Source organism: Syngnathus leptorhynchus, chromosome 1 (genome assembly GCF_054491065.1).
Source record: "Syngnathus leptorhynchus isolate UIUO chromosome 1, UIUO_Slep, whole genome shotgun sequence".
NCBI lineage: Eukaryota > Metazoa > Chordata > Actinopteri > Syngnathiformes > Syngnathidae > Syngnathus > Syngnathus leptorhynchus.
This window is the reverse complement of record NC_141195.1, coordinates 25,484,241-25,511,734: the sequence shown is the minus strand read 5'-3', so window position 1 is coordinate 25,511,734 and position 27,494 is coordinate 25,484,241. Positions and strand designations below refer to the sequence as shown.

General features: G+C 46.2%; 7 protein-coding genes across 9 annotated transcripts; 4 read left to right on the top strand and 3 right to left on the bottom strand.

The window, feature by feature from the left end:
• Positions 1-227: 227 nt before the first annotated feature.
• On the top strand, positions 228-2,652 carry LOC147063061 (coagulation factor VII-like). The gene is made up of 8 exons (XM_085919575.1): positions 228-388; positions 463-626; positions 723-747; positions 908-1,021; positions 1,083-1,229; positions 1,298-1,416; positions 1,482-1,602; positions 1,880-2,652. The coding sequence occupies exons 1-8, from the start codon at positions 316-318 to the stop codon at positions 2,470-2,472; spliced, it is 1,356 nt and encodes a 451-aa protein (XP_085775701.1). The 5' UTR covers positions 228-315; the 3' UTR covers positions 2,473-2,652.
• Positions 2,653-4,062: 1,410 nt separating this feature from the next.
• Positions 4,063-6,536, top strand: f7i (coagulation factor VIIi). Its single transcript, XM_085919576.1, has 8 exons — positions 4,063-4,231; positions 4,350-4,513; positions 4,634-4,658; positions 4,747-4,860; positions 4,929-5,066; positions 5,405-5,508; positions 5,611-5,731; positions 5,850-6,536. The coding sequence occupies exons 1-8, from the start codon at positions 4,174-4,176 to the stop codon at positions 6,458-6,460; spliced, it is 1,335 nt and encodes a 444-aa protein (XP_085775702.1). The 5' UTR covers positions 4,063-4,173; the 3' UTR covers positions 6,461-6,536.
• Positions 6,537-7,315: 779 nt separating this feature from the next.
• Positions 7,316-11,559, top strand: f10 (coagulation factor X). The gene is made up of 9 exons (XM_085919571.1): positions 7,316-7,462; positions 8,021-8,181; positions 8,985-9,009; positions 9,098-9,211; positions 9,282-9,413; positions 9,485-9,756; positions 10,140-10,257; positions 10,335-10,522; positions 11,030-11,559. The coding sequence occupies exons 1-9, from the start codon at positions 7,402-7,404 to the stop codon at positions 11,441-11,443; spliced, it is 1,485 nt and encodes a 494-aa protein (XP_085775697.1). The 5' UTR covers positions 7,316-7,401; the 3' UTR covers positions 11,444-11,559.
• Positions 11,560-11,765: 206 nt separating this feature from the next.
• Positions 11,766-15,042, top strand: prozb (protein Z, vitamin K-dependent plasma glycoprotein b). Its single transcript, XM_085919574.1, has 8 exons — positions 11,766-11,926; positions 12,355-12,518; positions 12,601-12,625; positions 12,995-13,171; positions 13,242-13,373; positions 13,444-13,520; positions 13,591-13,723; positions 13,790-15,042. The coding sequence occupies exons 1-8, from the start codon at positions 11,851-11,853 to the stop codon at positions 14,362-14,364; spliced, it is 1,359 nt and encodes a 452-aa protein (XP_085775700.1). The 5' UTR covers positions 11,766-11,850; the 3' UTR covers positions 14,365-15,042.
• Positions 14,558-18,728, bottom strand: pcid2 (PCI domain containing 2). Its single transcript, XM_085919580.1, has 15 exons — positions 18,590-18,728; positions 18,069-18,129; positions 17,906-17,995; positions 17,525-17,598; positions 17,379-17,444; positions 17,250-17,291; positions 17,003-17,057; positions 16,791-16,894; positions 16,493-16,568; positions 16,272-16,413; positions 16,084-16,184; positions 15,943-16,016; positions 15,350-15,475; positions 15,142-15,265; positions 14,558-15,048 (listed from the first exon to the last, which is right to left on the bottom strand). Exons 2-15 carry the CDS (start codon positions 18,102-18,104, stop codon positions 14,959-14,961), a joined length of 1,200 nt encoding a protein of 399 aa, XP_085775706.1. The 5' UTR covers positions 18,105-18,129; positions 18,590-18,728; the 3' UTR covers positions 14,558-14,958.
• Positions 18,729-18,905: 177 nt separating this feature from the next.
• LOC147063056 (T-box transcription factor TBX19-like) lies at positions 18,906-23,139 on the bottom strand. The gene is made up of 8 exons (XM_085919561.1): positions 22,931-23,139; positions 22,164-22,440; positions 21,229-21,363; positions 20,966-21,027; positions 20,779-20,837; positions 20,531-20,677; positions 20,204-20,294; positions 18,906-20,136 (listed from the first exon to the last, which is right to left on the bottom strand). The coding sequence occupies exons 1-8, from the start codon at positions 23,137-23,139 to the stop codon at positions 19,971-19,973; spliced, it is 1,146 nt and encodes a 381-aa protein (XP_085775687.1). The 3' UTR covers positions 18,906-19,970.
• Positions 23,140-24,259: 1,120 nt separating this feature from the next.
• On the bottom strand, positions 24,260-27,205 carry LOC147063055 (vesicle transport protein SFT2B-like). Of its 3 annotated transcripts, none has more exons than XM_085926942.1 (9): positions 27,077-27,205; positions 26,893-26,971; positions 25,954-26,043; positions 25,770-25,855; positions 25,613-25,694; positions 25,489-25,524; positions 25,108-25,166; positions 24,870-24,899; positions 24,260-24,792 (listed from the first exon to the last, which is right to left on the bottom strand). In XM_085926942.1, exons 1-9 carry the CDS (start codon positions 27,193-27,195, stop codon positions 24,756-24,758), a joined length of 618 nt encoding a protein of 205 aa, XP_085783068.1. In that variant the 5' UTR covers positions 27,196-27,205; the 3' UTR covers positions 24,260-24,755. The 3 variants fall into 3 exon arrangements, with proteins under 3 accessions (XP_085783068.1, XP_085783084.1, XP_085783076.1); XM_085926958.1 differs by having other exon boundaries at positions 27,073-27,200; XM_085926950.1 differs by having other exon boundaries at positions 27,081-27,196.
• Positions 27,206-27,494: the final 289 nt, after the last annotated feature.

Genomic DNA, 27,494 nt, shown 5'->3' with positions numbered 1-27,494 from the left:
AATGCTCAAATCTCTACGGTGGTGCGAGATCGGTGCCAGCAAAGCCTTCTTTGCTTTCCCTTCATTTCGTAGCCTTTCTCTTATCTGCCCTGAATGCAGAGATTAGATTTCAATCCCATTTCAGCTCCACATACGTGTTGCCGTGTCCATCAGTAAAAAGAACTGAAGACATTGTGACAGTAGTGTTAAATGCTCACCAGCAGAGGGCACGGAGAGAGTTTCCCCAAACAGATAAAGGAGGCGGAGTCGTCTCATCAGGCCCATCAGCTTCGGGGTTGACGGACTTCAGCCCCATACGGTGCGAGCGGCGTTCCCATGGCGTCAACAACGCGTTTGAGCGTCTTCGTAAACTTGCTGGTGGTCTTAAGCTCGCCATCATTGGCCTCAGGTCAGAGGAGGAGACGTGTCATCTGGTCCTGAACCAGTTCCGCTTTTCAACCCTGTAGTGTGCTTGCTCCTTAGTCTTCCTGGATCCAGATGAGGCACGCAGCGTGTTGGTGCGCAGCAAAAGGTTCAACTCGGGCTGGCTGGAGGAGCTGCAGAAGGGGGATCTGAAGAGGGAGTGTCTGGAGGAGAAGTGCTCATACGAGGAAGCACGTGAGGTCTTTGAGCATCAAGAGGCCACGGTTGGCAGATCTTGTTTTGGTTTTTTTCCACACCCAATTCAGGTTCGTCCCCAACCGAGTGTTGATTCAAATGCCCGTGGCTTTGTGTTTCCTCAGGACGAGTTCTGGAGGACATACGACAGTAAGCGGAATCAACACTGGCCCATTTCGACTTGAATTTGCTAAAACGTGATTTTGACATGACAAGAAAGAAAAGGGTGTCAACTGATTGGATGACTTTGTTCCTCTTGAACAATTTGTTTGCTAGTCTTGACTTGCTGTGAACAAGTGCCATCTCCCAGTTCCAGACAGGTGTGAATCCAGCCCTTGCTCGAACGGGGGGACTTGTTCCGTCCTGCCGACGTCTTACAACTGCTTGTGCCCGCCTCACTTCAGCGGCCTCAACTGCGAGCTGGGTAAGGCTAGCTCCCGCGCGTCTTTGATTCGGTCCACCTAGAATCTCGTTGCGCTCTGTAGACGACCGTGCCGGGGCAAACTCGTGTCTGCTAGAAAACGGAGGCTGTGAGCATTTCTGCAATGAAGACGAGAGGGGAGAAAGACTCAACTGCTCCTGTGCTGACGGATACTTGCTGGATGCTGACGGTCAGGGCTGCATAGCTAAAGGTGAGCTTGGAGTTAGTATTTTATGAAGGCGTGTATTCCATCTGTATGTGTGATGTCATTTGCTTCAGACTCAATAACGTGCGGCATGACCCCAATCCTCGGAGATCCAAACACAGCCAATCAGCTTGACCCTCGCGCTCGGATTGTGGGTGGAAACGAGTGTCCCAAAGGAGAATGTCCCTGGCAGGTACTGAAGCGTGAGATTCTCCCAGGTCTGGTGAACTCCAACGCGTTTCTTGGTGCTTCTTGTAGGTGTTGCTGGTTTATAAAGGCAAAGGTTTCTGTGGCGGAGTCATTATTAAACCCACGTGGATCCTCACGGCGTCTCACTGCCTGGAAGATGCCGACGTCCAGTTTCTAAAGGTGGTTGCAGGTATAAGGTCTCTGAAAAGATTTTAGGCTAACGTGGTGACCTGTCGCTCAGAACGACGACTATGATGAAAGCAGCCAGCGCTGACAACAAGCAGCTTTTACCATCAATTGCGTTTTCTCACCAAAGAATCGTTTTGAATGCCAGAAGCTTTTAGGCTGCCACAAGACAGTCAACAACAAGCAACCTGACTTTGTGGCCATTCATGAGTTACCGGCCGAGTGAACTCCAGTGTACCCGCGCGCCGTATCCGCCTCGCTATCTGCTTTCTATTTGACAGGTGAGCACAACACCTTGGTGGAGGAGGGAACAGAGCAGATCATCCAAGTGGCTCAAATCCTCACGCACGAGCGCTACGAAAAGAAGACGGCCGACAACGACATTGCCCTACTGCGACTGGCCTCTCCGCTGGTTTACACGCCGTACGCCGTGCCGGCCTGCCTGCCCACCAAATCCTTAGCCGAACGCTATCTGTGGGCGATCAGCATTCACACGGTGAGCGGCTGGGGGCGGCGAGCCGAGAACGGGCCCACCTCGCATCTGCTGCGTCGCCTCAGGGTGCCTCGCATACGGACGCAACAGTGCATCCAGGAGAGCGGCGTGCGGATCACCGAAAACATGTTTTGCGCCGGCTACCTTACGGGCCAGGCCGACTCGTGTAAAGGTGACAGCGGCGGGCCTTTGGTCACGCAGTATAAGAAGACCACCTTCCTGCTGGGTATCGTGAGCTGGGGGAAGGGTTGCGCCCGGCCGGGCCACTACGGGATCTACGCTCGCGTCTCCAACTACCTGCCGTGGATACACCAGCGCGTGACCACGCCGGTACAGCTCGGGAACGACACGCGACTTCCACTGTACAACCGAACCGCTTAAGCCGGGGCTGCCAAACTCATCTTTGTCACGGGCCACATCCTAGTCATAGTTTGCCATTAGGATTGTCAACGTATTCTAGATACAGTATAGGCTACAAAACAAACTGATGAAGAACTATGTACTGAGTAAAAACCGTTGAAATGTTTGGAAAAGATGAATGGTAGTAAAAATTGCAAGCAATATCCTAATTTTTTTCAAAAGCGAAAAACAAATTGTCATTTTACTAATGACACAAAGTGGATGCAGAATTTGCCTTGATGTGGTGGGCCGTAACTGGCCCCCGGGCCTCGATTTTGACACCACCTACGTATGACCCAAGCGCTCAATTCCCCGTCGTCGTTTGCCCTGTTTGGTTCTCAACTTGAAGTTGTCAAGCTAATCCGACCTCTTCCATGGTTTCTTTTTTGCACTTTTTCAAATGTTTTCAGATGGCACCAACAGAGGCACTTTTTGCTTTGTGCGGCCGCAGTGCACCCTTTGGCAAAAATATGGAAACTTATCTTCATGAAATAAATCCTTGCCACTTGTTTGGGGAATCTGCACCCGCTTGAAAAGTCAGAAGGATTTTGCTATGAAAAGTGACTGGCTATGGCGGCGCACTGGTTAGCACGTCCGCCTCACAGTTAGGACGGTGCGGGTCGGATTCCACCTCCGGCCCTCCCTGTGCCGACTTTGCATGTCCATGGGTGGGTTTTCTCGGCCACATCCCAAAAACATGCTCGGCAGGCCGATTGAAGACTCTAAATTGTCCCTAGGTGTGAGTGCGAGTGTTGGTCTCTGCGTGCCCTGCCATTGGCTGGCAACCGGTTCCGGGTGTCCCCCGCCTGCTGCCCGATGACGGCCGGGATAGGCTCCGGCACGCCCGCCACCCCCGTGGATGGAATAGGGACTGGCTAATACATCGGGCCAAAAATGGAAAAGTCCGACTCCAAGCAACAGATAAGCTGTAAAACACACAACTAGTATTAGGAAAAGAGTAATCGAGGAAATAAACATACATACATTTGCAGACATTCGGGATGAGCTAACTTTAGTTTGGCTTCTTAGCGGTAGGTCATATGGCAAGCATACTTCGGCACACGTATTGATTTTCAAATCATCGAAGACATTCATTTTGAAGGGAAATTATGAAAAAAGGACGGGAAGAACCTCAAGCAGCAGGCCATAATTTCAACCTAGAAGGATGGACTGTGAGACGGACACGCCGACCACCAAAATCATTCCAATACAGAGACGGACAACGAACTTTCTGGACCTGCATTTTCAATCTACGATGGACTGTGAGACGGACACGCCGACCACCAAAATCATTCCAATACAGAGACGGACAACGAACTTTCTGGACCTGCATTTTCCATCTCTGTCCAAATATCACGTATGGTTCTTCAAATGTGTCAGCACCCAAATTGGCCAATGAGACCAAAGACGATTGAATCTTTTTCGCGGTACGATAAAAGAGCAGAGCTTCAAGATAGGATGGCCCGATGTTCTGCTCATGTTTTTGCGGAGCGATACTTTTGACTCCCAAATCCAAAGCCAGTTGACCTCTGCTCTGTTTACAGACCTCCCGCAAAAAGAGGTTAAAACGTGTTTGTTTTGCCGAGTCCGAGGGTCGTAAGGGAGTTCTGGCTTAAAGGCTCTGCCTCTGGTTGGAGCGGATCTGAAACTTGATTTTTGGGAGCCGAACGCTAGCTAGCTATCATGTTGGCGAGAATCTGCTTTTTGTTGATTCTGCTGTTTGACATCGCCGCAGCTGGAGGTTTGTCTAAAGTTGCCACCTTTACATGGAAACGTACTCGTTCCCGCCTAGCTAACGTACCGTGCTAACAACTTGGGCTAGTTTGTGAGCCATCCTTTGACGATACATTTGGCCTCAGTGTTTGTGGAGAAGCAGGCGGCGGACTCGGTGCTGAGCCGATGGCGACGAGCAAACTCTGGGTTCTTGGAGGAACTCAAGCAGGGCAACCTGGAAAGGGAATGCCGCGAGGAGATCTGCGACTACGAGGAGGCCAGAGAAGTGTTTGAGGACGACGCCATGACGGTCAGCCGGTTGCCTTTGAATTGCTTACATTAGTTTGTACGAATGATTTGGCCTCACGCTGACGAAGATTTCTTTCTGAAGATATGATTGGCGTGTTTTTCTTGTTCTTTGTTTCCACAGAGGCAATTCTGGGATACCTATGACCGTAAGTTGCGCTGAACTCGAATGACCAATTTCTCTTCCTGTTCTTTTGGGCTGATTTTCGTTCGTGTTGTGAATTATTGCGGCGTCAGGTCGGGACCCCTGCAAAGTCAACCCGTGTCTCAACAAGGGCGTGTGCGTCAGCGCCGAGTCGGGTTTCCGGTGTCAATGCGCCGAAGGCTTTGAAGGACGCTTCTGTCAGATGGGTACTGCAGGAAATAATGACGTGGCCGTGACCTTGCTGGTTTTGCCGCACCTCTTTCCCATCTTTCAGTGTTTGAAGACTCGCTCAAGTGTATCTACCACAACGGCCAATGTCAGCACTTTTGCGACGGTTCGGGGAAACGCCGCAAATGTTCCTGCGCCGATGGCTACATGCTGGGCGAAGATGGACGACAGTGCATCGCACAGGGTGAAATCATTTCAACCTCGATATTAACGACCCGTTGAAGGGAAATCATCGTAACCAATCAAATGCCGTATTTGTATCCCTTCATCCGTCGTCGCTTGCTTACGCTAACAGCACGGTTGCAAAAGAAAAGCGCGAGTAAACAAAACTACTCTAGTGACTATTTTTCAAAAAGGATTTGAGGATTTCCGCTAAGAAACGTGAGCTGAATCAGGAGCGTCGAACAGTGCCCAAAAACACGGCGCTCATTGAGCGGTCCGTTCGAAAGCAGTCACGTATCTTCGTTGGGACACAAATATCTTGCAGAGGTTCCTGTAGCTCTATTTGAAATTGTCTTTCAGTGGAGTTTCCGTGTGGTCAGCTGGCTCCAAACAATCAGAGCATGATGGATCAGACGAGGCTTGTCGGATCCAATCACGGTACCAAAGGAGAGTTACCCTGGCAGGTAGAGGCTCTCGTCGTAAAGTATGACCGAGGCGAGGTCTGAAGCGGACCTTTGGCGTTAAGTGGGCCATACCACACATTTTGAAGATAGTGTCATTTTTAGGTTCTGATTCAACTGAACGGAGGCAGTCACTGTGGAGGCGTTCTGATCCGTCCCGACAGAGTCCTTACTGCCGCTCACTGTGTCTCCAACATCGAGCCTGTCAAACTTCTTGTGGTGGCAGGTAAAGGCAACGACATGACTACGTCGAAGCAAATCATTGATTCCTTCCTTTCCTCGTGCCTTTCATCTCAACTTGGTGAAGGGATGAACCCATTTGACTTGACTGATTGCGTTTCCAGGGGAACACAACCTGGACGCCGAGGACGGCACGGAACAAAGAATCCCCGTTTCGAGGGTGATCGTTCATGAGAATTACCAGCCGGCGACGGGCGACAGCGACATTGCGCTCCTGCATCTGAGTCGAAACGTCTCGCTAAATAGCAACGTGCTACCCATCTGCCTGCCCACCAAAGAATTGGCAGAGCGTGAGCTACTGCTGCTACGCTACCACACCGTGTCCGGTTGGGGCAAGAGGACCGTTGGAGGAAACCACCAAGGCATCGCCTCCGGGGGGGTTCCCATTTCGCCCGTCCTCCGCAAGATGTCTGTCCCCATCATCCAGAATTCCCTGTGCTCCGAGAGTTCCCGGTTCAACTTCACCGACAACATGCTCTGCGCCGGCTACCTGGCGGGTGACCAGGAGAGCTGCCGCGGGGACGACGGGAGCCCGATGACCACTCTCTATGGCTCCACCCACTTCCTTTCAGGTGTGGTGGGATGGGGGAAAGGCTGCACCATCCGGGGTTACTTTGGTGTTTACACTAATGTGGCCAAGTTTGTTGACTGGGTGGAGTCTAGGAACTTCCTCCTAAACACAGTTGTACCTGACATGCAACAGAAAGTCGTCTAACACCGAATGATTTGTCATTGTGTTGTTGATAGTTACAAATTTCAGGTCTGAAATAAAAACCATCTCTATATGGTCATTGAATGTCTTGTGTTCTTATTTTTTGGGGGGGAAAAAAAAGCTATCAAATGAAAATTAGGAATTAACAAAGGGATTTTCTTTTCTATCTCTTGGATGACAAAATACCACACCAGATCTTCATGACGGCCGAATGTTCTGTATAAATAAATACACAAACAAATTTGAAGACCACAAGCGACCCTGGTCGGAGAATATACAATCACAATTGCAATTCATTCCAATGATCTGCTCCGTTTCTTTTGTCTGACTTTTGCTGATGAGGACTCCTCACAAAAACACCAATTCAACACAAATCAAGAAAAGGCCAGTTGTGGATTGAACACGGTTCATTTCAAAATGATTCTATAGTTGGTAAAAACGCAAGAAATGCCTTTGACCTGTCTTCTAGAGATAAGCCACTGCAATCATCTGATTTTTGCTGACGAGTGACAAAGATGTGGCAGACATTACGAACTGTGTTCAAAATGTTCTCGTCCAACACAACAAACCAAAAAGTCAGATGAGTCTGGCTCAACTTCTCTTTCTGAGGGTTTTTCTACATGGTATGGAACTTTGTTTAGTGAATGATTAATAATCATAATAATTGAAGAAATGTTTGTTTTTTTTGTTTATCATTCTACAGCGCTAACATTGATAAGATTCCTTCTCCGTGATGAGATAGTTGTACAGTATGTGAAGTATTTTGCCAAGGCAATCAATCTCCTCCCATCCAGATGGGTCCACTTGAACACGTGGACGGCGGACACCCCTTCCTCCCCCACAGAGGTCATCGGCCTCCCTTCCTGCCCCTCGCTGTGTATTCAGACTTGGGATCATTCCGTCGCCACTAAGAGCTTCTTCTAGTCAACTGGCCATCAGACGTAATGTTTTGTTTTGGTGGAGTGTGGCTTGGCGTGCTGTTTTTCCACCTGGCTGCCGCTCACGGTATGTATGTGGAATGGCGAGGGATGGTGGGGGGGGTGGGGGGGATGAAGCGTGTGTGTGTTTGTTTGTTTGTTTGTTTTGTATGCCTCCATGGTTAGAATATGGAGTGTGATGCCACACCTAATGAATGTTGGATCACCTGATTGATTCTCAAAGTGTTTACAATGAGTGGATGACTTGTTCTGATTATTTTCTTTTGCACATAAAAGCCAAATTGTTCACACGTACATTTTAGCCTCAGATTTTGGACTTTGAGCGAGTCGTTAGCACATTTGTGTACGTTTTGGGCTTTGAATCCCCAATCCGGCCTTGAAGTTCTCCAGGTACTCTGGAGACTCCGTGTCGGACTCATTTATGAAGATGATTTCAATAACTGGCTGGATGGAGGGAGGGAGGGAGGTCGTGGCCTTTCTTGAATGTAGTGGCTAACAAGCTAACCTAGCTTTGCTAATGCTCCTGACCATTTTTGTATTTTTGATGATTCTTGTATTTTCAGTTTGACGTACAAGTCTGTTTGATTATCCTCAGTAGTGATCGTCATTCTCTCGCCGTCCTCAGTGTTCCTCGGCACCCGTGAGGCCAGTCAGGTGTTGACGCGGCCCAGACGAGCCAACAAATACTTTGAGGAGCTCAAGCAAGGCAACATGGAGCGCGAGTGTCGGGAGGAACGCTGCAGTTGGGAGGAAGCGCGGGAGATTTTTGAAGATAAAGACAAAACTGTATACGCAATTCCAGAAACACACACTAACACCTGACCTAAAACAAGCCACTCTCAAAGTTAGCAAGCTACTTGCTAGCTCTTAGCTAAATAACGAGCTTTATGTAGATACTAGCTTTTTTGCGAATAGTTGACATGCGCCCAAAAGAGGTTTGCCATTGTGTGACATCGGTACGTCACAAGATGGCAGCTAATGACGGAAAACGAAGATAGTACCGACATCACGCATCGAGCATATCCACAATTATAAAAGCATCCAGTACCATAAATCACCAGATTCAAAAGGTAGCGGAGGGTGGACGGACACGGATGGAAATCAATAGACACACCATGCAGAAATTGAGTTGGCAAAGAACTGTACACATTTGGGCAGAAAGACACGACGAATATTGCCCACTAAGCATGAATAGTACAAACCTTAAGTAAAATAGCAACAGAAATGGAATTTTAATGGGCTTGACATGGATACTTGAAAAATCCTTCCGCCAGCTATGCATGCCATTTACCTCCTGATACAAGAAGGTGCCAGTGACCGGTATAACCGCGATGGGTATCGGCAGACTTTGCGAGTGCTCGATATCTTGAAATAAGAGCGCTATCGGCTAATCTACTGTTGGAAAATAGTTTGGTTTCAACATCCTTCCACAGTAAGTGTGTGTGTGTGCCAGTAACCCGATGAAGCTAGTATTGCTGCTATTGGTGGCCAGGTAGCACTGTTTTTTTGGGCACAACTTTTCACTTGACAAAAGTCTTCAATTGACACTTTCTAGTCATGCTTTTTGATTCGATCTTGCTCATTTTCAGGATAAATTCTGGGCCGTATACAACGGTAAGAAGTGAGAGGCTTTGCCCAAAATGTTCCGTTGTTTGTTTGTTGGGTTTTTCTGATCCAAATGTGTGGTATGTGGTGGACCCAGACGGCGACGCGTGTCTTACAATGCCCTGCGCGCACAGGGGACGTTGCGAAGACGGGATCGGCAGGTACACCTGCTACTGTTACGACGGCTACCAGGGTTCCAATTGTGAAATTGGTGAGTGAGGAACCACTCTGCCATGGACGACCTGAACAGCTTTTCAAGCATCGATTTTGTTTCCGCCCAGCTATTCCTCAACTCTGCGAGATCCAAAACGGAGGTTGCCAGCACTTCTGCAAGGTGGAACAAGGAAACATTGAGTGCTCATGCGCCGATGGCTATTTTTTGTCTTCGGATGAAAAATCCTGCGAATCCAATGGTGAGCAGCATTCGGCACGGGCCGCATTCTGATACTCTGAGCCTCTTCCTCACGCCGTAAAACTCTTGCAGAGCCCTTCAAATGTGGCGTTACAATTTCGGACAAAACCAGAACCGTTTTCACGTACCAGCGCCCAAACGTCACCGAGTTCAACCAGACCCACGTGGACGGCAACCGCACATCGGCTGTCGGTCTAACGGAGATGTCGCCGCCTCCCGGCAATGCCAGCGCTGAAGAAATGATGCCTGAATACGGAGACGAGGAAGAACTCACCGCAGAAGTCGCGGGAATGAACCGCATAGTCAATGGGGAAAACTGTCCACCAGGAGAATGTCCATGGCAGGTGCAGACAGATGATCAACTCACATACCAAGGGCCTGATTTACTGCGCTAAGATGACGGATCCGTTAACCGGGCGGATATCGCCAGACGAGAATGGATCGTTTCGGCTTGTGTAAAGCTTTTTGAAATGATCGCGGCGTACGGTCTAATCAGCAATGAAATTGTGAAGCTTCTGAACAAATGTCAAGGCCTTCCAACAACACTTCCATCTTTTTGTGCTCTCCCATAATTCTTCACGGAGAAAAACATCGGCGCTAAACATTCTTTCACGCAATTTTGGATCGTAGTAAATCGGAGCCCGAGTTGTTTCCACGCGACAAACAGGTGTCCGTCCATGTGCGTCTTTTTCCCCCCTCCCTCCCTCCCTCCCTTTTGTCAATGCAGGCACTTCTCCTGGATGAAAACGACAGAGGGTTTTGTGGCGGTACCATCCTCAACGAATACATCATCTTGACAGCGGCGCACTGCATGAACCACACGCGTTATATCTCTGTGAGGCTGGGTGGGTGCAACTGACCAATCGCAGTCCTTCCCAACTTTACTATTTGTGATCAAATGACATCGTTTCTGTCCATCCAGGTGAGTTTGACTTATTGGTAGATGAGGGGACGGAAGCCACTCACTACCTGGACGCCGCCCTAACCCACAAGGGCTACCGCGTGGACACTTACCACAATGACATTGCGCTCCTCAAACTGGCTACGCCCATCAAGTTCTCCAGGTACATCCTGCCAGCCTGTCTTCCTGATCCGGATTTTGCTGAGAAGGTAAATGTTCTTACGATGAACTTTCAAATGTATTGTGAACTGGTGAAGGGAGGCCAGAATTGGAGTTACGTTCTGGAGGTGAGCAGCAGCATTTTCTGGAGGAGGACTGGCTGACTCCAAATTAAATTGCATTACAGTCATCTCGCTGCAATAGAACAAAGGCGTGGATATAAAACCAGTAGCTTTACTTTGGCCAGCTGCCTGATATTGAAAAAAAACAAAAGTACTTTACAAATCTACCACCTGGAATCCAGGGGTAGCAAATACAATGAGAACAGCAAGGGCTCCAAAATTGAACCCTGTGGAACACCACATGACAACTTTGATGACACTGTGACAGAGGTCACCTGCTGTTGTCATATCCATTTTTTGGCATCATCTCGGTTTGACGGTCAATAATATGCAACGAGCATGTCGAAGAGAACTGTTTTAAAGACCAATGGTGGTGCAAAGGCCAAATATCCCAAACTTTTGGGATGTTTGCTCGACTAACTCTTTTCCTCGCAGGTTCTCATGCTGCAGCAGAATGGCTTGGTTAGCGGTTTTGGCCGTCTTGGCCAAAATCTGCCGACATCCACCATCCTGCAGCGCCTGGCTGTACCTTATGTGCCTCAGCAGACTTGTAAAGAATCCAGCAATTTCCGTATCTCGGCACACATGTTCTGCGCAGGCTATGACAAAAAAGCCATGGATTCGTGTCGCGGAGACAGTGGCGGTCCGCACGTTACATTGTACAAAGCCACCTATTTTGTCACTGGTATCGTGAGCTGGGGCGAAGGCTGTGCAAAAGAAGGCAAATACGGCGTCTACACTCAAGTCTCCAAATTCATCAAATGGATCCGGAACGCCATGAGGCTGTTGCGCAACGACAAAGGCAGGGTGAGGCGGCAAAGTGGACCAATCAGGAGGCTGTATTTATAAGGCGGCCGCAGCTTCCTTGGAGACAACTTGTAAAATCATGCGGTTTGGCTTGAACGCCAAAGCTTTTCCATTTTGTGCATTTTTCAAAGCTCATAAATAAAGTCTGCAACAGCGCACGTGTGTGTGTGAATGAAAAGTATCCATATGAACTAAGGACACTCGAAGAAGAAGAGCAAAGTGCCATCAGGAGCTGCCCCCGTCCGCAAATAAAATGAACCAAAGAACGAGCAAACAGAGCTGCTGCTTGTTTTGGGAGGTCGGAGTCCAAGGACAGAGCGTTTCCCGCAAACCGTCGACACGTGAACATGTGATGGAGACAGACAAACATTCAGCGGGTGACCCTGGGAGGGACTCACCGTGTGTTGGCAACACCGGGATGTGACGACACTTGCGGAGCACTCGGTGTCATGGCGCTACCTGCAGTGTGTCTTCTCTGGTTCACCTCGCTGCCATGCGTCCTTCAGGTCCTCGCAAAAGCAGACGGTAAGAGTTCAACTTTGCGTTACACGACTTTTTGTCTTGGTGCTTGTCGATTGACACAAGCAGCGCATTCTTTTTCAATCCTTCCAGTTCACATGGAAGCTTTACCTCCAATTTCATATATGTACTATTTAAATATTGAGTGATTATCATGTTTCTTCTGTTTGAGTAAAACAGAAAAAAAAAATCCAGGTACGTTGTTTTTTTGTAATCGTTTACTTTTGGCATTACATAAGCATGACCGTAGCTTAGTCCTCAATTAAGTAGAAGCCAACCACAGCTTTCCAAGTGGCGCTTTGCAAAGTACGGCTTGTATGAACCCTGGCACGGTACATCTGAGTGTGCAAATAACGCATTCCAATGATTGATTCTTTTGGCGCCATTGTTGAAAAACTCACCTCATCTCACGGCTCGGTGGCATGGCCTTTCAGTGTTTGTGCAGGCGCCGGCTGCACAAAGCCTTTTCCTGCGTTCCAAGCGAGCAAATCACTTCTTCGTGGAGGAGTTCCTGCAAGGCAACCTGGAGCGGGAATGTTACGAGGAGCGCTGTTCCTACGAGGAGGCCAGGGAGTACTTTGAAGACAAAGGCATGACGGTCAGCACAAACAGTAGTAGTACAGCGCAACACCTGTGCCAGTCTTTGCCTTCTACTTTTCAACACGTGTGTTTCTCGACAGGACAAGTTCTGGGACACTTACGAGAGTAAGTTCATTGCCAAGAAATGTTGCTGACTGACTGGTGGGGAGTGTTCAAAACATTGGGAAAACATTGACATATTAATAAAGTGGCACCTGAGACTCTGAACTAAACAGCCAAATATAACAAAGCAAATGTGTGTGAGAGAGAGAAAAAAAAGAAAAAAAAAAGAAAAATAACAGAACTAATGCTTACCCAGTCTTGTTGAGAAGTCGTGTTGGTTGAACTGGATACAGAATGTGCACTTCCTGTTTCCTGAAGACGGCAGGTAAACTGGCCGCGCGCGATCGGTTGCAGCCAGGCTGAGGTCACGCGTTTATGACTTTGGTCAATTCTTCTCAGATCTGCTGTCGTTTCCATTTTTGTTTGTGACAGATAAGAACGTGTGCAAGCCCAACCCGTGCCTTCATGGTGGGAAATGCACAAAACAGGCAGCCGGTTTCCACTGCTCCTGCTCGCCCCCCCACCACGGAAGGGCATGCCAACTGGAAGCGCCGCTCAACAGCCAGGAAGAGCAAGGAACCCTGAAAGTAGCGCCGCAAGTGCTAGCCGGTAAACCTGAGGGCCGCTAACAAAAATCCTCCTCTCGGATGGTTCTGCGTCAACACGTACCCTATTTTAGGAAGGTTCCCGTGTCCCACCCAAGGCCCAAATGTTTGTCACCAGCTGTGCACGACAACCTCTTACGCCTTCACGTGCTCCTGCGTGGCAGGATTCAAACTGCACAGCGACGGTCGAAGCTGCCTGCCTGAAGGTCGGTCTTCAACAGCAACAAGCGCTCGGGTAGACTTTGGACCTCCATCTGACATCTGGTCTTTCCTCAGGAAACTTTCCCTGCGGAAGACTGCAGGGCTCGCCTCAGACAGCATCCGTGTGTCACCATGGAAACTGTCCCTGGCAGGTGACATGAACACCACCACTTTTTTGGGGAGGAAAATGTTCCAATGAAATGATCTACCGTCCGTCCACAGGCATTGCTGGTGGGAAGCGGCGGGACGGAACTTTGTGCCGGTGTCTTGTTGGGTCCGCGCGCCGTCCTAACTGCCGCCAGCTGCCTCCTACAGGAATCAGACCCTCAACCCTCCAATTTTTTTGTCGTCGCTGGTAACAAATCATTTGTCCGACAACATTTCTACAAAGCCAAAGTAAGGTCTGCCGCTTTTCTCTTAGGCGCCACGGATAAAACCATGTCGGTCAAGGCTTTCCATCTTCACAAGCGTTTCGTTCTCAACCGGCACGACAACGACCTGGCCTTCCTGGAGCTGAGCGACCCGCTGCCTCTCGGCCCCTCCCTACGCCACCTGTGTCTGCCCGCCAAGGATTTCAGCGAAAACATCCTGATGTATTCCGGGAGGGCCGCGCTCGCGGCAAGCATGAACCGACACCTGGACCAGACGCTCATCTACCGGAGTTTGGACGAGTGTCGCGGCCAGCTCAACGTCTCGTTCGCCCTCAGCAATAAAATGTTCTGCGTGACGGGACGGACTGGAAGAAGAGAGATGCAGTCAACCCAGACGGTTAGTAGCGACCGATCGAGTTCAACGGCTCCGCAATGTGCCGGCGGCCTGTTGTCCGCTATGCCTCTGGCCACGGCGGAACGAGGGACGGTGTTCCTCACGGGGCTGCTCATCGTGCCACCTAACGGCTGTCAGGAGAACGGGCTGGTCTTTACCAAAGTGTCCCGACACTTGGTGTGGATCAGACAGCACCTGGAGGCCCTTCAGTCACATGAGCACACAAGCTAAGGGTCCAAAAGAAACTAAACTGAGATGACTCGTGAGTGGACCCGCTCACCTTTTGGTGTCACCTATTTGACCATCAAGGAGCTCCTCTTCTGTATATTACCAGCAAATCCATTAGTCACTGGCCAAATTGTAGTTCAGAGGTCATTTTCATCCTACACATGACAAATTGTTGGATAACTCTGGAAATCAGGAGTCAAGAACAACAGTTTGTTCAATCTACTTTTTAAATCTGCTTGTTTGCAATATGCATTTCAAAGTGAGCTCAATTTGTAATTTGATGGATTTACGTGCCACATAAAATGATGTTTGTGAGGAACTTTTCAAAGACTGATGGAGATTGTGGTCAAAATGGTGAAATGTGAATAGCCTCAAAACAGATTACCGTGAAAGATGTTCCTGCTGTGTTTGAATCCAGACAATAAAACCTGAACATGAAATCAATAATGAAGTTAAATGTCTATTCCTCTAGTCGTAATGTTGAAAAACTCACAGAAGGTACAAAGCAGTCTCTTTCATTTCATGTTTTACAGGACGTTACAAAAAAAGGAAAAAAAAGTTGGGGTTTTTTGGGGTTGAGTTTAAGCTTAATGCAGGTTAGGAGATCGAAGACAACGAAGGGAATGGATTCTGTTTGCTGACCACGAGCTTCTGGTGCTGATGTGAGATGTAACCTTTGATGTGACCCTGAGAGCAGAGAAACCGTGTCAGCGTTCCTTCCCGCGTCTGTCCGTGTCTGCGCGTCCAAGCGTGCGTGCGTGTGTGCGTGCGTGGGCTCACCATGTAAATGAGGTTAGCCAGTATACACTGCACCTCGTCCACATCGACATCTTCCACCTTCATCATCTTCAGGGCCACCAGGAATGTGTCCAGAGGCAACTGGTGGGTCTTCAGCAGTAAGTACCTGACCAGAGATGAGAAGAAGAGCTCGGTCGCACACCCTCCTTGCGCTCAGCGCATCGCAAGAGTGACGGCGACGGACGCTCACACTTTCTTGAAGAGGTTCCTGTACGTGATGATCTTCAGCTTCTCTAGGATGAGGAAGATGCCACAGCGGATGAAGAAGGTCTCGTGTTTGGACAGCGTCTCGTTCAGCAACAGCAGGTTCCCGTCACTGATACGTGTACACACACGGCCATTAGTTCAAAATGGAATACAAAGCGTACTAAGCAAATGTAGCTAAGGAGACAATCCAGAATCAGGGATTGCTTGAATGTGGATTTTTTTTTTTTTTGTGAGCTTCTACCCTTTTACCATTGTGAACCAGGGTGTCCATATTCAAACTGAATTTCAATTTCCCAGAGACAAATTTTGAGCTGGCTTTCGTGAGCATCTCTGGAAAGTCAGGATTTAAGCCGACTCTTCTGTTCAGGAATGCTAAAGTTAACCATCTTAATCACTAAATAAGAATGGGTTGCTATTTCATTTTTTTTTAAATTGGCAATTTAGAGTATTTAATAATATGTGACTTTTATTCCCCTTAAATTCATGGGTGACAATTTACCGTCACCCTTTGAACGAATGCCTCGTTAGCGAGCTTATAATAGGTTTTGGTATTAATTCCATAAATGCACAACCCACCTGACGGCTTTGGTAACTTGCGCAAACTGCAGGAGGTCGTACTTCTCCAGGAGCTGAAGCGTCGGCATGTGGCCCTAAAAGGTTAACAAATGGCGGTTACTCTCACTTACAGTTTGTCAAAGTAGCTCAAAGTGTTCTGACCAGCAACATCTTGACAGGCAGCAGGTAGATGAGAATCATTCTCTTGTTCTTCTGACTGGCACGATGGCAGTGGCGGAATGAAAAGGACAAAAACTCCTCGGCTAGAGGGAGGGAGGGAGGGAGGGGCGGCACAGATGTGACAATTGCCTTACTTTTATTTGGTCTAATGCCATGGTGAATGAAGCTACCTGGTTTGAAATCACTGTCAAACATGGCCTTGCGGCCCACGTAGTACTTGTAGGTGACCTTCTGAGCGGGACTGTAATCGTTCTTCAAGTTGGAGCTGTCGATGGCCCTGATGAGCGGCTTGCACAAATGCAGTTTATTGATCTGATTCCCAGAACACACATTTGCAAAGCATCAATATACAAAGCCACAGTCAAAAATGTACATCCAAAAGACTTGAGACCTTAAAGTAGATCTTGAAGAGCTGGTTACTTAGAAACATCATGCCCCACTTCTTTGAATCCTCAATCCCGGCTCGACTGCAAGGGAAATATTGAAGGCAGCGATGACATCCAGGTAGGGAGAGAGAGAACGCCAAATACATAAGCGTTCAGACAAATCCAGAGGATATAAAAAGTCTACACACCCCTGTTCAAATTCCAAGTTTAGCACAAGTTTCAATTTCCTTGACATGACCTTAATATGGAACACAATTGAGAAAAGTGCTCTACAAGTTTGATTGATGTATTATCATTACTGACTTGTCACTGGCACAAACTCGAAAGCAGCTCATAAGTTGCTCGGCTGCTTTTTCCAGCATTTCGCCCGGTTGACCTTTGCCCTTTTGTTGCAACTGCTGCTCTGCCTGCAAGCACATACAGTAGATGTCCAGCTTCAATGAAGCTCAATGGAATCAATACATTGACCACAACATTTTCTATTCCTTAAAAACAACGTTAGAATGTTGACTTACATTGTTGGCAAATATTCTGAGATCCAGAGTGACAGTGCACATCACAGGCAGCGCCCTAAAAGAAACAATATGTTTGATCGGAGGGGAAAAAAACACAGCCCACACTCCAAAATAATTGCTCAGAGTCATTTTTTAGAGACGTGACCCGACAATTGGGCCTCGACATTGATGAGAAGGAGGTGGGGGAAGATGCTGAAACTGGGATTGATTCTTATTCCATGCGTAACCTGCTTTAGCTGCCACTCACCAGTTCTCCTCTTTGTGTGACTGAAATGCTCTCAAAAAGGACGTGAGAAGTCAAGGAACCACTGTGAGTTTTGTGAGACGAGATCATAACTGATCATTGATTGAACGCTGATGCCGTCAAAAAGGATATTGGACGACAATGGTCTGGAACTTGTAGGCTTCCACAAAGTCATGATTAGCAACTGCGTATGTACACCTGGCAAATTAAAAATACTGCCGTGAGATACAGACTGTGATCATTTCTCAATACGCCATGAAGCCAATACCTCAGCCCACCTGAGATGAGCAGCCACCATCTCGTCGTACGGCGGCTCAAGAACCTGTTGACATTTGTCCTCTGGATTGGCCAACTAAAACACAAACACAAGCGTTGACCAATGATAGATGTACAGTGAACTCTGCCTCTTTAACTTTAGCATTCATGAATTGAATGGTAGCTGTCCTAGCTTAATGCTAACGCTCAATCGACATAAGCAGGCTAACAAACAGCATTAATGTCACGAAAATGATTGCAAAAAACATGTGGACAGACAATATGGCAATACTCACAGGTATAAATGTTATACCCTCTGCAAAAAATGATTCATGTCAAGATGACTGCAAGTTACTGAGTGAGTTGTCAAACTGTTTTTCATCGATCTGTAGGTTTCAACACACCTGGAGTCGGGGGTTGGCTACGTGGGGGTGTTTAAAGGAAAGCAGCTCAGCACAGAATGTCCCCTTCTGGTTGTCAATAGCTTCATATGCCTGTAGGAGGACAAGAAGCTTTGGTGATAAATACATACTACTTCGGTTTCATGTTGTTGACGTCAGACATCACCTGTTGTAGATACTGGTTGATAGTGATGTGAGCCATGATGCCTTCATCCAAGAACCTCAACCTACAGAGAATCATATTTTAAATCATAATTATAAAAAATAAAAAAACATAGCCAAAACATAATTCGGAGTGTCAGAGGGGATTTCAATTTGAATAATCACAAAAAAGTGTAATGTCCCTCATTCAACTGAATGGCTAAATCGACTGACTGAATGAAAATAAGAAGCAGTTAAATAAGAGCGATCATTTTAAGCGGTGCTTGTCGTGCACGGTGGTGGTGCGATGAAAAGAGCAACGTTATTTGATTGATAGCTTCGTCAGCGTTTTTTGTTTGGGTTGAGGTCGCGGACCACTGACTCAAACCGTTGTGATCGCGCGGCGCGGTCATGTGTCCTAAAAGAGTAGCAGCTAAAAGGGCACATCATCTCACTGTTTCAAGTGAAATATTAAAATAATGACACTGGATTTTGAACATCTGAAGTCCATAAACATAGACTCGTTGAATATATATCATAACGTACCTTTATTCCGACATTGTCTCGAACAAAATAAGCATTCAAATCAAGTTGGGTTTGGAGGTTAACATCCGGGTCGTGACTTCCGGTATAGAAATCTTCTTCGATGATTTTTGGCACCCTAGACACATTGTGGGCACAGTAGTGCCACTATTGGCGAATAGTGGAAACACGACACGGATAAAGTGGACATTTTCAGAAACTAGTTCATATTTCCATCCAGTCCGACTTCTGAAATGACGTTGGAGTCGCATCTCCTTGAGACAAATGCACATTGTATCACTTAAAAGGCTACACCAATAACTCGACACAGTTAGTTTAGTTGAGTTCATTCACGCAATATCCAAGACATACAACAAACAGTATTACACAGTCGGATGCGTGAAAGGTCACCCCAGGCAAGCTATGTAAAGCTTTTAATAGGGGGTCCGGTTTCCCATAACTATCAGATATTGCCCAGATATCCTGACATGATGGACAACATACAGATAAACACACGATAAGGCACAACAAGCAGTAGACAACAAGTAATAGATAGTCTGTCTCAGTATTCTGGTTCCACTGAAGTACATTAGCAATGAATCAATTAACAACAGGACACAGGTGTTCATGCCATTAATAATCAGCACATTAAACCTACAGTGATAGGAGTTGATTTTTTAGATTTGCCTTGAAGATAGATATGGATTGCAATATTTTAAGTGTTTCGTCAAGCTCATTCCAAATCTGTGGCCCTCTGCACACAATGCTAAAGCTTGTCGATTTTAGTTTCCGTTTTTTCCCAATGATTAGATTGCTATTCCTGGTGGTGTAGGTGTGGCTGGGAGTACAGACTGGGATGATATGTGATGATATTTATGATCATTATATTTTATTACACAGAAACACGGGAAAGCACTGTGCAACAGCTAAACTGGTTCAAATAAAAGCACGCTGAATTAAACTGATTTAGAGCAGGGCTGGGCAAACCGTCTTTGTACGCAGAGGCCTTGTTTAATTTTTAAATCAGACAGACATCGACAACTTAGCTGAACTATATTATGACATCGCTCATACAAAGTGCAGGTCTGCTTACCTACTGGCTTTGAAATGATGTTTGATAGAGTTTGTTTTGGAACGTTTTGCTGACAAAACGGGTGAGGGTGTGCTGCATTACTTAGCCCCAATATTTGATAACAGTGGGGCAAAACAAAACGGCTCACTCCTGGTATTTTTGAGAAAAAGGCAAGCTCGCGACTCCAGATCAACAACTATTTGGATACAACTTTTTCCACATGAACATCATTTGTGTGTAGAGTAATGAGAGGTGCTGTTTCATGATGAATACAGATCATACATATCCATTGGTCAAAGATGGTGAATTTTGTTCAAGCAATCATGTGCCTTGTTAGAGAGACTGGGCAGGGTCAGAAGCCCACCGTGCTCCACCAGCTCGAAATGTACTGTGAGGTTGCATGACGTACTCGCTGCTCATTGATCCTTGCAAAATGGCACGTGGCAAAGGGGAGGGGCTCATCTGGCTGCAGCCACTTGCCCATAGACAAGGATACTGGCTAAACACACACAAGCGTTGGGATGAAATTGTCATCTGAAATAGTAGGCGGGGGGGGGGAGCCTCACCTGGAGCCGTTAGAGGCCAACGTTGTAGGCGTGTTGTTGGTCGGCGGAGGGGAGAAGGTAGAGCTCCACCCATCTGATAACGCCTGAACACCTTGACATACAGGTGGAAGGAAATCGTATATGTTGACATTTTTTTCATCAATCATATCACAATACCGAGGCATATTTTCTTTCTTTTTTTTTTTCGACAATACATGTTAGCGTCAAAGCATGATCTGCTGTAGTAATCTGCTGCCACCTGGTGGCCGAGGCTGGTACGCCTGAAGGAGCGGTACAATGAATTGCAGCATTAAATTGTGATTTCCCATTCTATTTAATTGCAGTTACCTGAGGGGTGCGAGCAGTGTGGCAGGTAGTGATAGGGAGAGTGTCGCCCAGCGTAACCACGGTGCCGGTATCCGTGTTGATGATGGGATGGAAGGGAAAGGCTCCCACCATAGGAAAAAGTTGCACCTCCACCCAGTGAACACCAACCTGATGAGATATGGCAGAGATTACATTTCAAATGTGAGATATGTCACACTACACGTTGAAATACAAGAATGGAACAAATATAGATTCACACTTTGACTCACCCGGTGGAATACCAACATTACCGTCCATTTGCTCTGCCAAGCCCCGCCCACCCAGGTTCCTGGGTTCAGCAGAATGGGGGAAAAAAAACAAAAAACACTTGTTCATCATATCGTATGCTAACATCCTGGGTGAAAATGCTAAGAGTGAAAGAGATAAACACAAGGCAACTTGTTTGTTCACTCTCACCTGTCTTTGGTGTCTAGGAATGCTTTGGCGAAAGGATTATATTTGATTTTCAGAGCTGTGATCTGTATAAAAAAAATAAAAAAAAAACTTCTGGTTACAGCTTCTGATGTGTTTACTAGAAAGAGTGAGCATTTTGAAGGACAAACAGCAGACACAGCAAAATCATGTTGAATGGTAATCACGACACATTTTTTGCCTCTCATCAATGCCACATAAACTTCATGTGCAGAAGCTTTTGAATGACACATCTCACATATGCGTACCTCTTCGTTCTGATAGGCGGTGACGGCGATGAACTGAGTCTCTTCGAAGGACACGTTGGAAACGAGACGATGCTGCGAGCCCACGCTCACTATGTGCAGATGAAGTTCGTATTTATGAAGGGAGTTTAACATAATCTGGAAGACAAAGAGAAAAACACAGCTTTGTACAGTATGCATATGCAGATTAAAGTCATGGTTTTTAGTCCAAATGCTTTTCTTTATATAAGCCCTAAAAATGTCCAATAAATCAATCTGGGCCCTTTCAGAAAAAACAACACAAAAGAACAAACAATTTTCGTTTTGAGAGGCACCTTTGTTGTTGTTGTTGTGCCAACACACACACACACACACACACACACACACACACACACACACACACACACACACACACACACACACACACACACACACACACACACACACTATGGTAGCCGGAGAGTGGGCTTTTGAATTTATTTTACCTTGGCTTTCATCTCTCTAAATAATAAATTTCCCAGTAAAAAGTGTAATTATCATAATGCACAAATAAGATGAGCAATTATTCAATTACAGTGCAACTTCAACACCACATTACTGCCCGCTGGGTGTGTGTGTGTGTGTGTGAATGTGTGTGCGGGACTCTGAGGGATGACGAAGAACCTCAACGCAGGAAGTGCATTAAACCGCAGCCAACCAATTAAAATCTGTTTATGACGTTCCCGTGGTTACGAGAGGGCACGCAGGTGAAGTGTGTCAGAAGAGCCACTAAAGTGGATTATTACAAGCGTTGCACTCTCTCCCACTCCAGTACATCAACAGCGGAACAAAAGCACAAAATGAATAAATGGCTATACAATTATTATGATAACCAGTCATTCTTTGAAATATGCATACCGTGAATAATGGTTAAAATACTTAGAATGGCTCGGTGAGTTTCCAGACTCCTTTTTGGATACCTGTCCTTCCGCATTGCATTTGTTGGTTAGTTTGACCTTGTTAAAGGCCACCGTGGCCTTCATCCAATGAGCTCCAAAGTTGGGCGAGTCCGGATGCACGTAGATGCCGCCGTGGTCCCGGGTCGCGCCGCCTCCTTCTGCCTGGCCGGCCGTCAGCCACTGGCCGTTGACGAATTTCCAGCGGCGGCTGTCGGCCGGGATGAAGTCCAGCAGGAAGGAATACATGGAACCCGGGTCCAGACCCGACACGTTGACCTTCAGGACAGGAAACATGCGTCTAGGACAAGCACATGACAAATGAGCCAATGACAAATGACTTTAAATCGGATGACCCTCATTTTTTTCAAACATTTTCAATATTCAAGTCATGGATATTTCATCGAATGTTTTCTGCTCCCCTCCCATTATGTGTTTGCTGGAGCTGCAATATGTGAATTTGAACTTGCAAACTGTGATGTGTTTTTAGCCTTGAATGGGGGAAGATGTTTTCAGATAATTGCTGTGGTCAAAGAAAAGAAAACAACTCTGCAATTAAGTTAGCTGGGATAACATTTTCAATGCAACACTCTTTAATAATTCAAGTGAATGTCCTCCGGACTAATGCAGTTTTCACGACCGTGTCGTCATTGTAAATGCGAAAATGTTCTCAATTGACTTACCTGGTAAAATATTGAATTCAAATTTTCTAAAAAAACTCAAATGTAGCTTCAGCCGTACTAAAAGAAAGGAATGATTTTTTTTCTTTTGGAGCTCTCAGTTCTACTCACCGGCCAGTCTTGGTGACAATCATCTCGTTGGTGATGTGTTGGAACTTCCTCCACAGCTCTGCGTCCTCCAGGGTGACTCGGAGTCCCCTTTCTGTGGGGTCGCCCTTCTCCCAGCCGGCCTGAAGCTCACACTCCACGGCGGTCAGCAGCCGCGATATGCAGGGCTGCGATGAGGTTTCGCCATCGTCCTGTTGCCGCTCCACTTTCATCTGCAATAGCAGACTTTAGTTACCAATTCCATCCCCAACTGACTTTCAGAATGAATTTGTGCGCGTGTGGGCTGGCTGGATGTAACTGGCTGGCAAGTTTTGGCAAAGTACGTTAAAAGCTTTGACTTGGATTTAGATACTGTAGAATATAGAGTAGCTTCTGAAAATAATATCTTTTCAAAACTTGGTCCCTCATCTACAGAACAGTGCAGTCTACAAAAACAAAACATGTAACATTTGATGATACTGATGAAAACATCAACAGAAATACATGTGAATGATGACAGCACTTGAAGAAATTGTAGACATTAAAAAAAAAAAAGTCTCAAAACATTACAAGATTTCAACAGCCGAGAAAAATCAGACTTACCTGAGTGCTGAAGAAAAACAATCACTCAAAGAAGAACCTGAGTGCTGAAGAAAAACAATCAATCACCCAAAGAAGATGAGCGCTAACTAACAAGTGTTTGGGTGGAGATGTGAAAGAGCGCCGTGAGCGACGGAACATAATCCGTCGGCCGAAGCTCCTCCCTTCCTCGCCGCTCTTGACTGAACAGTCAAGCTGCAAATACACAACACACCAACAATTACGTTCAAGGATGGATTCAAGAGTGCATCCATGTGGCCAAATGACAACAACAACAAAAATCACATTCCAGAAAGGATTGCTTGTTCAAAACAAAGAAAGAACAACGGACAATTTGTCCTCCTACTTTCATGCCAGTGCCACTTGTTGAGATGCTCCAACAGGATCAAAAGACGACTTCCTCTCGATTTCAACGGCAGGGACACACCAACATTTAAATGTCAGCAGAGAACATTGAATGAAACCACACGCGCACACACACGCACGCACGCACGCACACACACACGCACACACACACACACACACACACACGCGCGCACCTGGGCTGAAGTGTGAAAGTGACAAGAGGTCAAACATCTGGAAACACACGACACCTGATATGTGCATGTGTGTCGTGTGTGCCATTTAATCAGCGGGGAGATTTAGCGGCTTTAGCCTGTCGCCGGGCATAAAGACGGCGTGAACCCAAGCGGCAGGTAAACATCGGCAGGCCGCGCATCAACATCGAAATGAATAAGTCGACCAACTTAAGCATTTGAATAAAGATTTCAGCATCTAGGAAATGCCGCGGTTTTATTGGGAGGACTTGTCACATATTGACCTCAACGTCAACTCACATTTTAAGCGTTCAGTGATCCCGTGCATTTTTCAAATGTTCTTAGACAAATATAAATATTCACAAAAAAGAAGAAAAGTTGCTCTGAAATGTCTGGACGATAAAGCTGAATGAAAATATATTCCCTAGCAACAATACAAAGCACTTTGAGATCAGAATTCTATCCTACCGTGATCTATGAAATAGATTGACAATTAACCAATAAACAGACTTGATCCAAAATGTAAAAACATGATATCATAATAAATAACAGAAATATGCAGAGGAAAAAAGTGAGCAGATTTTTAAAAAATGACATTCTATGCTGAAAGCAGGTGGGCAAGTAACATACAGAATATGGAAATACAACTTGTCTCCATGGAAACGACACCTGGCCTGAAGCCTTGCAGCATCCTGAATGGTCACTCAGACATTTTAGAAGCACACAGAACAACATTTGAGGATGCAGTCCCTGAAATACACAAAGAGGACAAATGTCACTTTTGTGTTTTGGACCACTTACAGCTTGCATATGCATGTGCCCGTTACCTGGCGAATGGGATGTAAGACAGGCCGTACCTGGGGTAAAAAAAAAAAAAAAAAGCAGAATTGTCATTCAATTGTGGGAGAAGCTGTCTTGTTTCCATTTGTGTGCATTTTGGCAGTGACAATGTCTAATGATGAACTTCTGATGGCTCCCTTAAAATGTGTCATCTCATCCAATATTATGATGAGAAACATGAACCCACCCCACCAAATCTCATTGTACGTGTGCATCAAAGCTTACCAGGTGAACGCCATAAACTGCAAGGCACAGAAGAGCAGTGCAAGGCCGTTGCTTTTCCACTAGAGGGAGACAAACTTCAGTAGATTCATGCAACGTGTCCAAGTTGGTGCTCGCAAGCCACGCATAATCAGTCATCATGTTCTCAAGAAGCCTTTTTTGGGCTCTCCGCAGGGCATTTTTTAAATTCTTGTTATTCAACGAATTGAATTTTTCACCTATGCTTGAATTTCTGCAACTGGGCTAAAAAAACAACAACGTGAAAAGTATTTCTTTCATTTTCCTGGCAAAAATATTGCTTTCAATCCCAACTATATTTTCATATCATAACTCAAGAAAGAATATTTATGTCATGCCTGCCAAACAATGTGATGAATTTCTCACCCAGAAAGCTGAACACAACGTCAGCACCAGACACACCTGCAGACAGATGATTTGTGTTTTCAACAAAGTTAACCATGATCACAGCAATGTTAGAGATGACATCCCACAATTCTTCTCATCTCACCAGCATGATGACTGTGGCAAATGCTCGTTCTTTGGCAAACATGTTCTTTAACTGTTTGCTGGGTCCAATCAGGAACATGGTGCTAAAAGCACACCAGAAAAAGGCACGTTGGACAGCGCAGCGGTGGTGTGGTGTGGTGTGACTGCACAATGTGTACCTGGATAAAGCGCAGATGTTTCCCACACTGTACATGACAGCAAACACAATGAGACCAAACCAAGGCAACCACAGCATACATGTGCCCTGAGCGCAAGAGTGCAAGGTTGACCAGAGATGTCCAAACTATTTCCGTTACACTGCCTGATTTTTGTATGACGTCACAGGCAGGCACATCTACTCACCAAAATGGAGCACAGAAGGCCAAAAATGAAACAGAAAAAGAAGCCTTTCATCCTTGTCCCCCAAGATAGTGTGGAAGCCTGATTGGCTCTCTGGAAGAGATGACATCATCATTTGCTCCAAAGAATGAATTACAGAAACTCATTTGCGTTATACTGCTTTTTCTGTATTTCCACAAATATTTACTGCTGCAGTGGCTGTTAGCGCAAAGCCAGAAAAACATGTCAGGTTTATTTGATGTTTGTTTCCTCTCGTATGTTTGTGCGTACCTATCTAATCCCGTGTTTAACGAGTGATAAGTACGTGGTGCAGCCAGGAGGGATGGCTAGGCTCCAACTTCCTTGAAAAACGACAACCGTGACAGAGGGTTGTTGTTGTTTTTCAGCGATTTTGAGACAACTAAGTGCCTGGAAGAATGTGTGACAAAAGAAGGCACACCCAGTTCTGACTTGACTTTGGATTGTTTTGGAATTCTAGCCGGTTTTCCATGCAAATATTGTATTTGCTAAATGTGTCATTCCGAGTCTACAAATAGCCATTTTCTCAGCAGCCTAAGAGTTCTTTATCATAGTGCGTTGCATCCTATGATTGGAGTATTTGTTGTTAATATCAAACTGAGCCAACTTACTGACTCAAAACGTATTTTTTGGTACTGATTTTCCAAAACTGGTTATTCTTTTTCGAGTCATAATAATAATAATAATAATATAGAGATCAACTTTTTACTTTGAAGTCCTATTCCTCCAAAGTAACGGAACTCTGACCAGAGTACATTTTTGTCAAAACAAATGTCAGTCTGCTCGCACGGTGGTTGCAATGAAAAGTAGAAATGAGCAAAGCATGCAATCATTCCAAATGAACATCTGTTACGGCTGTATTAGTGTGGGTTAGCCTTTCGAAGCTAACCAGAAGCTAAAAAGAGCTGCGCGACTTGACATCACCTCCAGTATTCCGGTGCCGTCCGTGTTATTATCCCCATCTTCACCGCTCAGCACCTTCTTCAGTTTATCCATGGAGTTGCTCCCGACAAAAGCAACAAGGTGTTCGTAAAGTTCCCCACGAGTTGGTGGAGTTAGGTGGACGAGTTCATAAGGTGAGACGACGTACACCTACCTACCTACCTACCTACCTAACTCAATGTCCCCAACAGGTGGCCAGCTTCCGCCTGCAATGCCGCCAATGACCTCTGGTGTCACTGTTTCCTCCTCCATCATAGACGTTAGTAGCTGAGATGAAAAGAACATTGTTACTGTCAATCCTCCTCCTCATATTCGTTCGCCTCCGTCATTTGGCTGATTTGAAAATGCCGGCAAGATATTTTGATACTTCTCATTTTGTTTTGTAACATGTTCCCAAGCTTTTGTAGAATAACACCAAGATCTTGAAGCACCGCCGTACGCATACGGAAACTTTGACTTTTGCCTCAATGACACACAAACGTGTGTTGCAATGTGTAAGTTTCAAATGTGTCATCTTGCGCTTCCTCTCAGCCTTCACCAGACTCGTAAATCATCTGATTATTTTAGATTTTTTTTAAAAAATA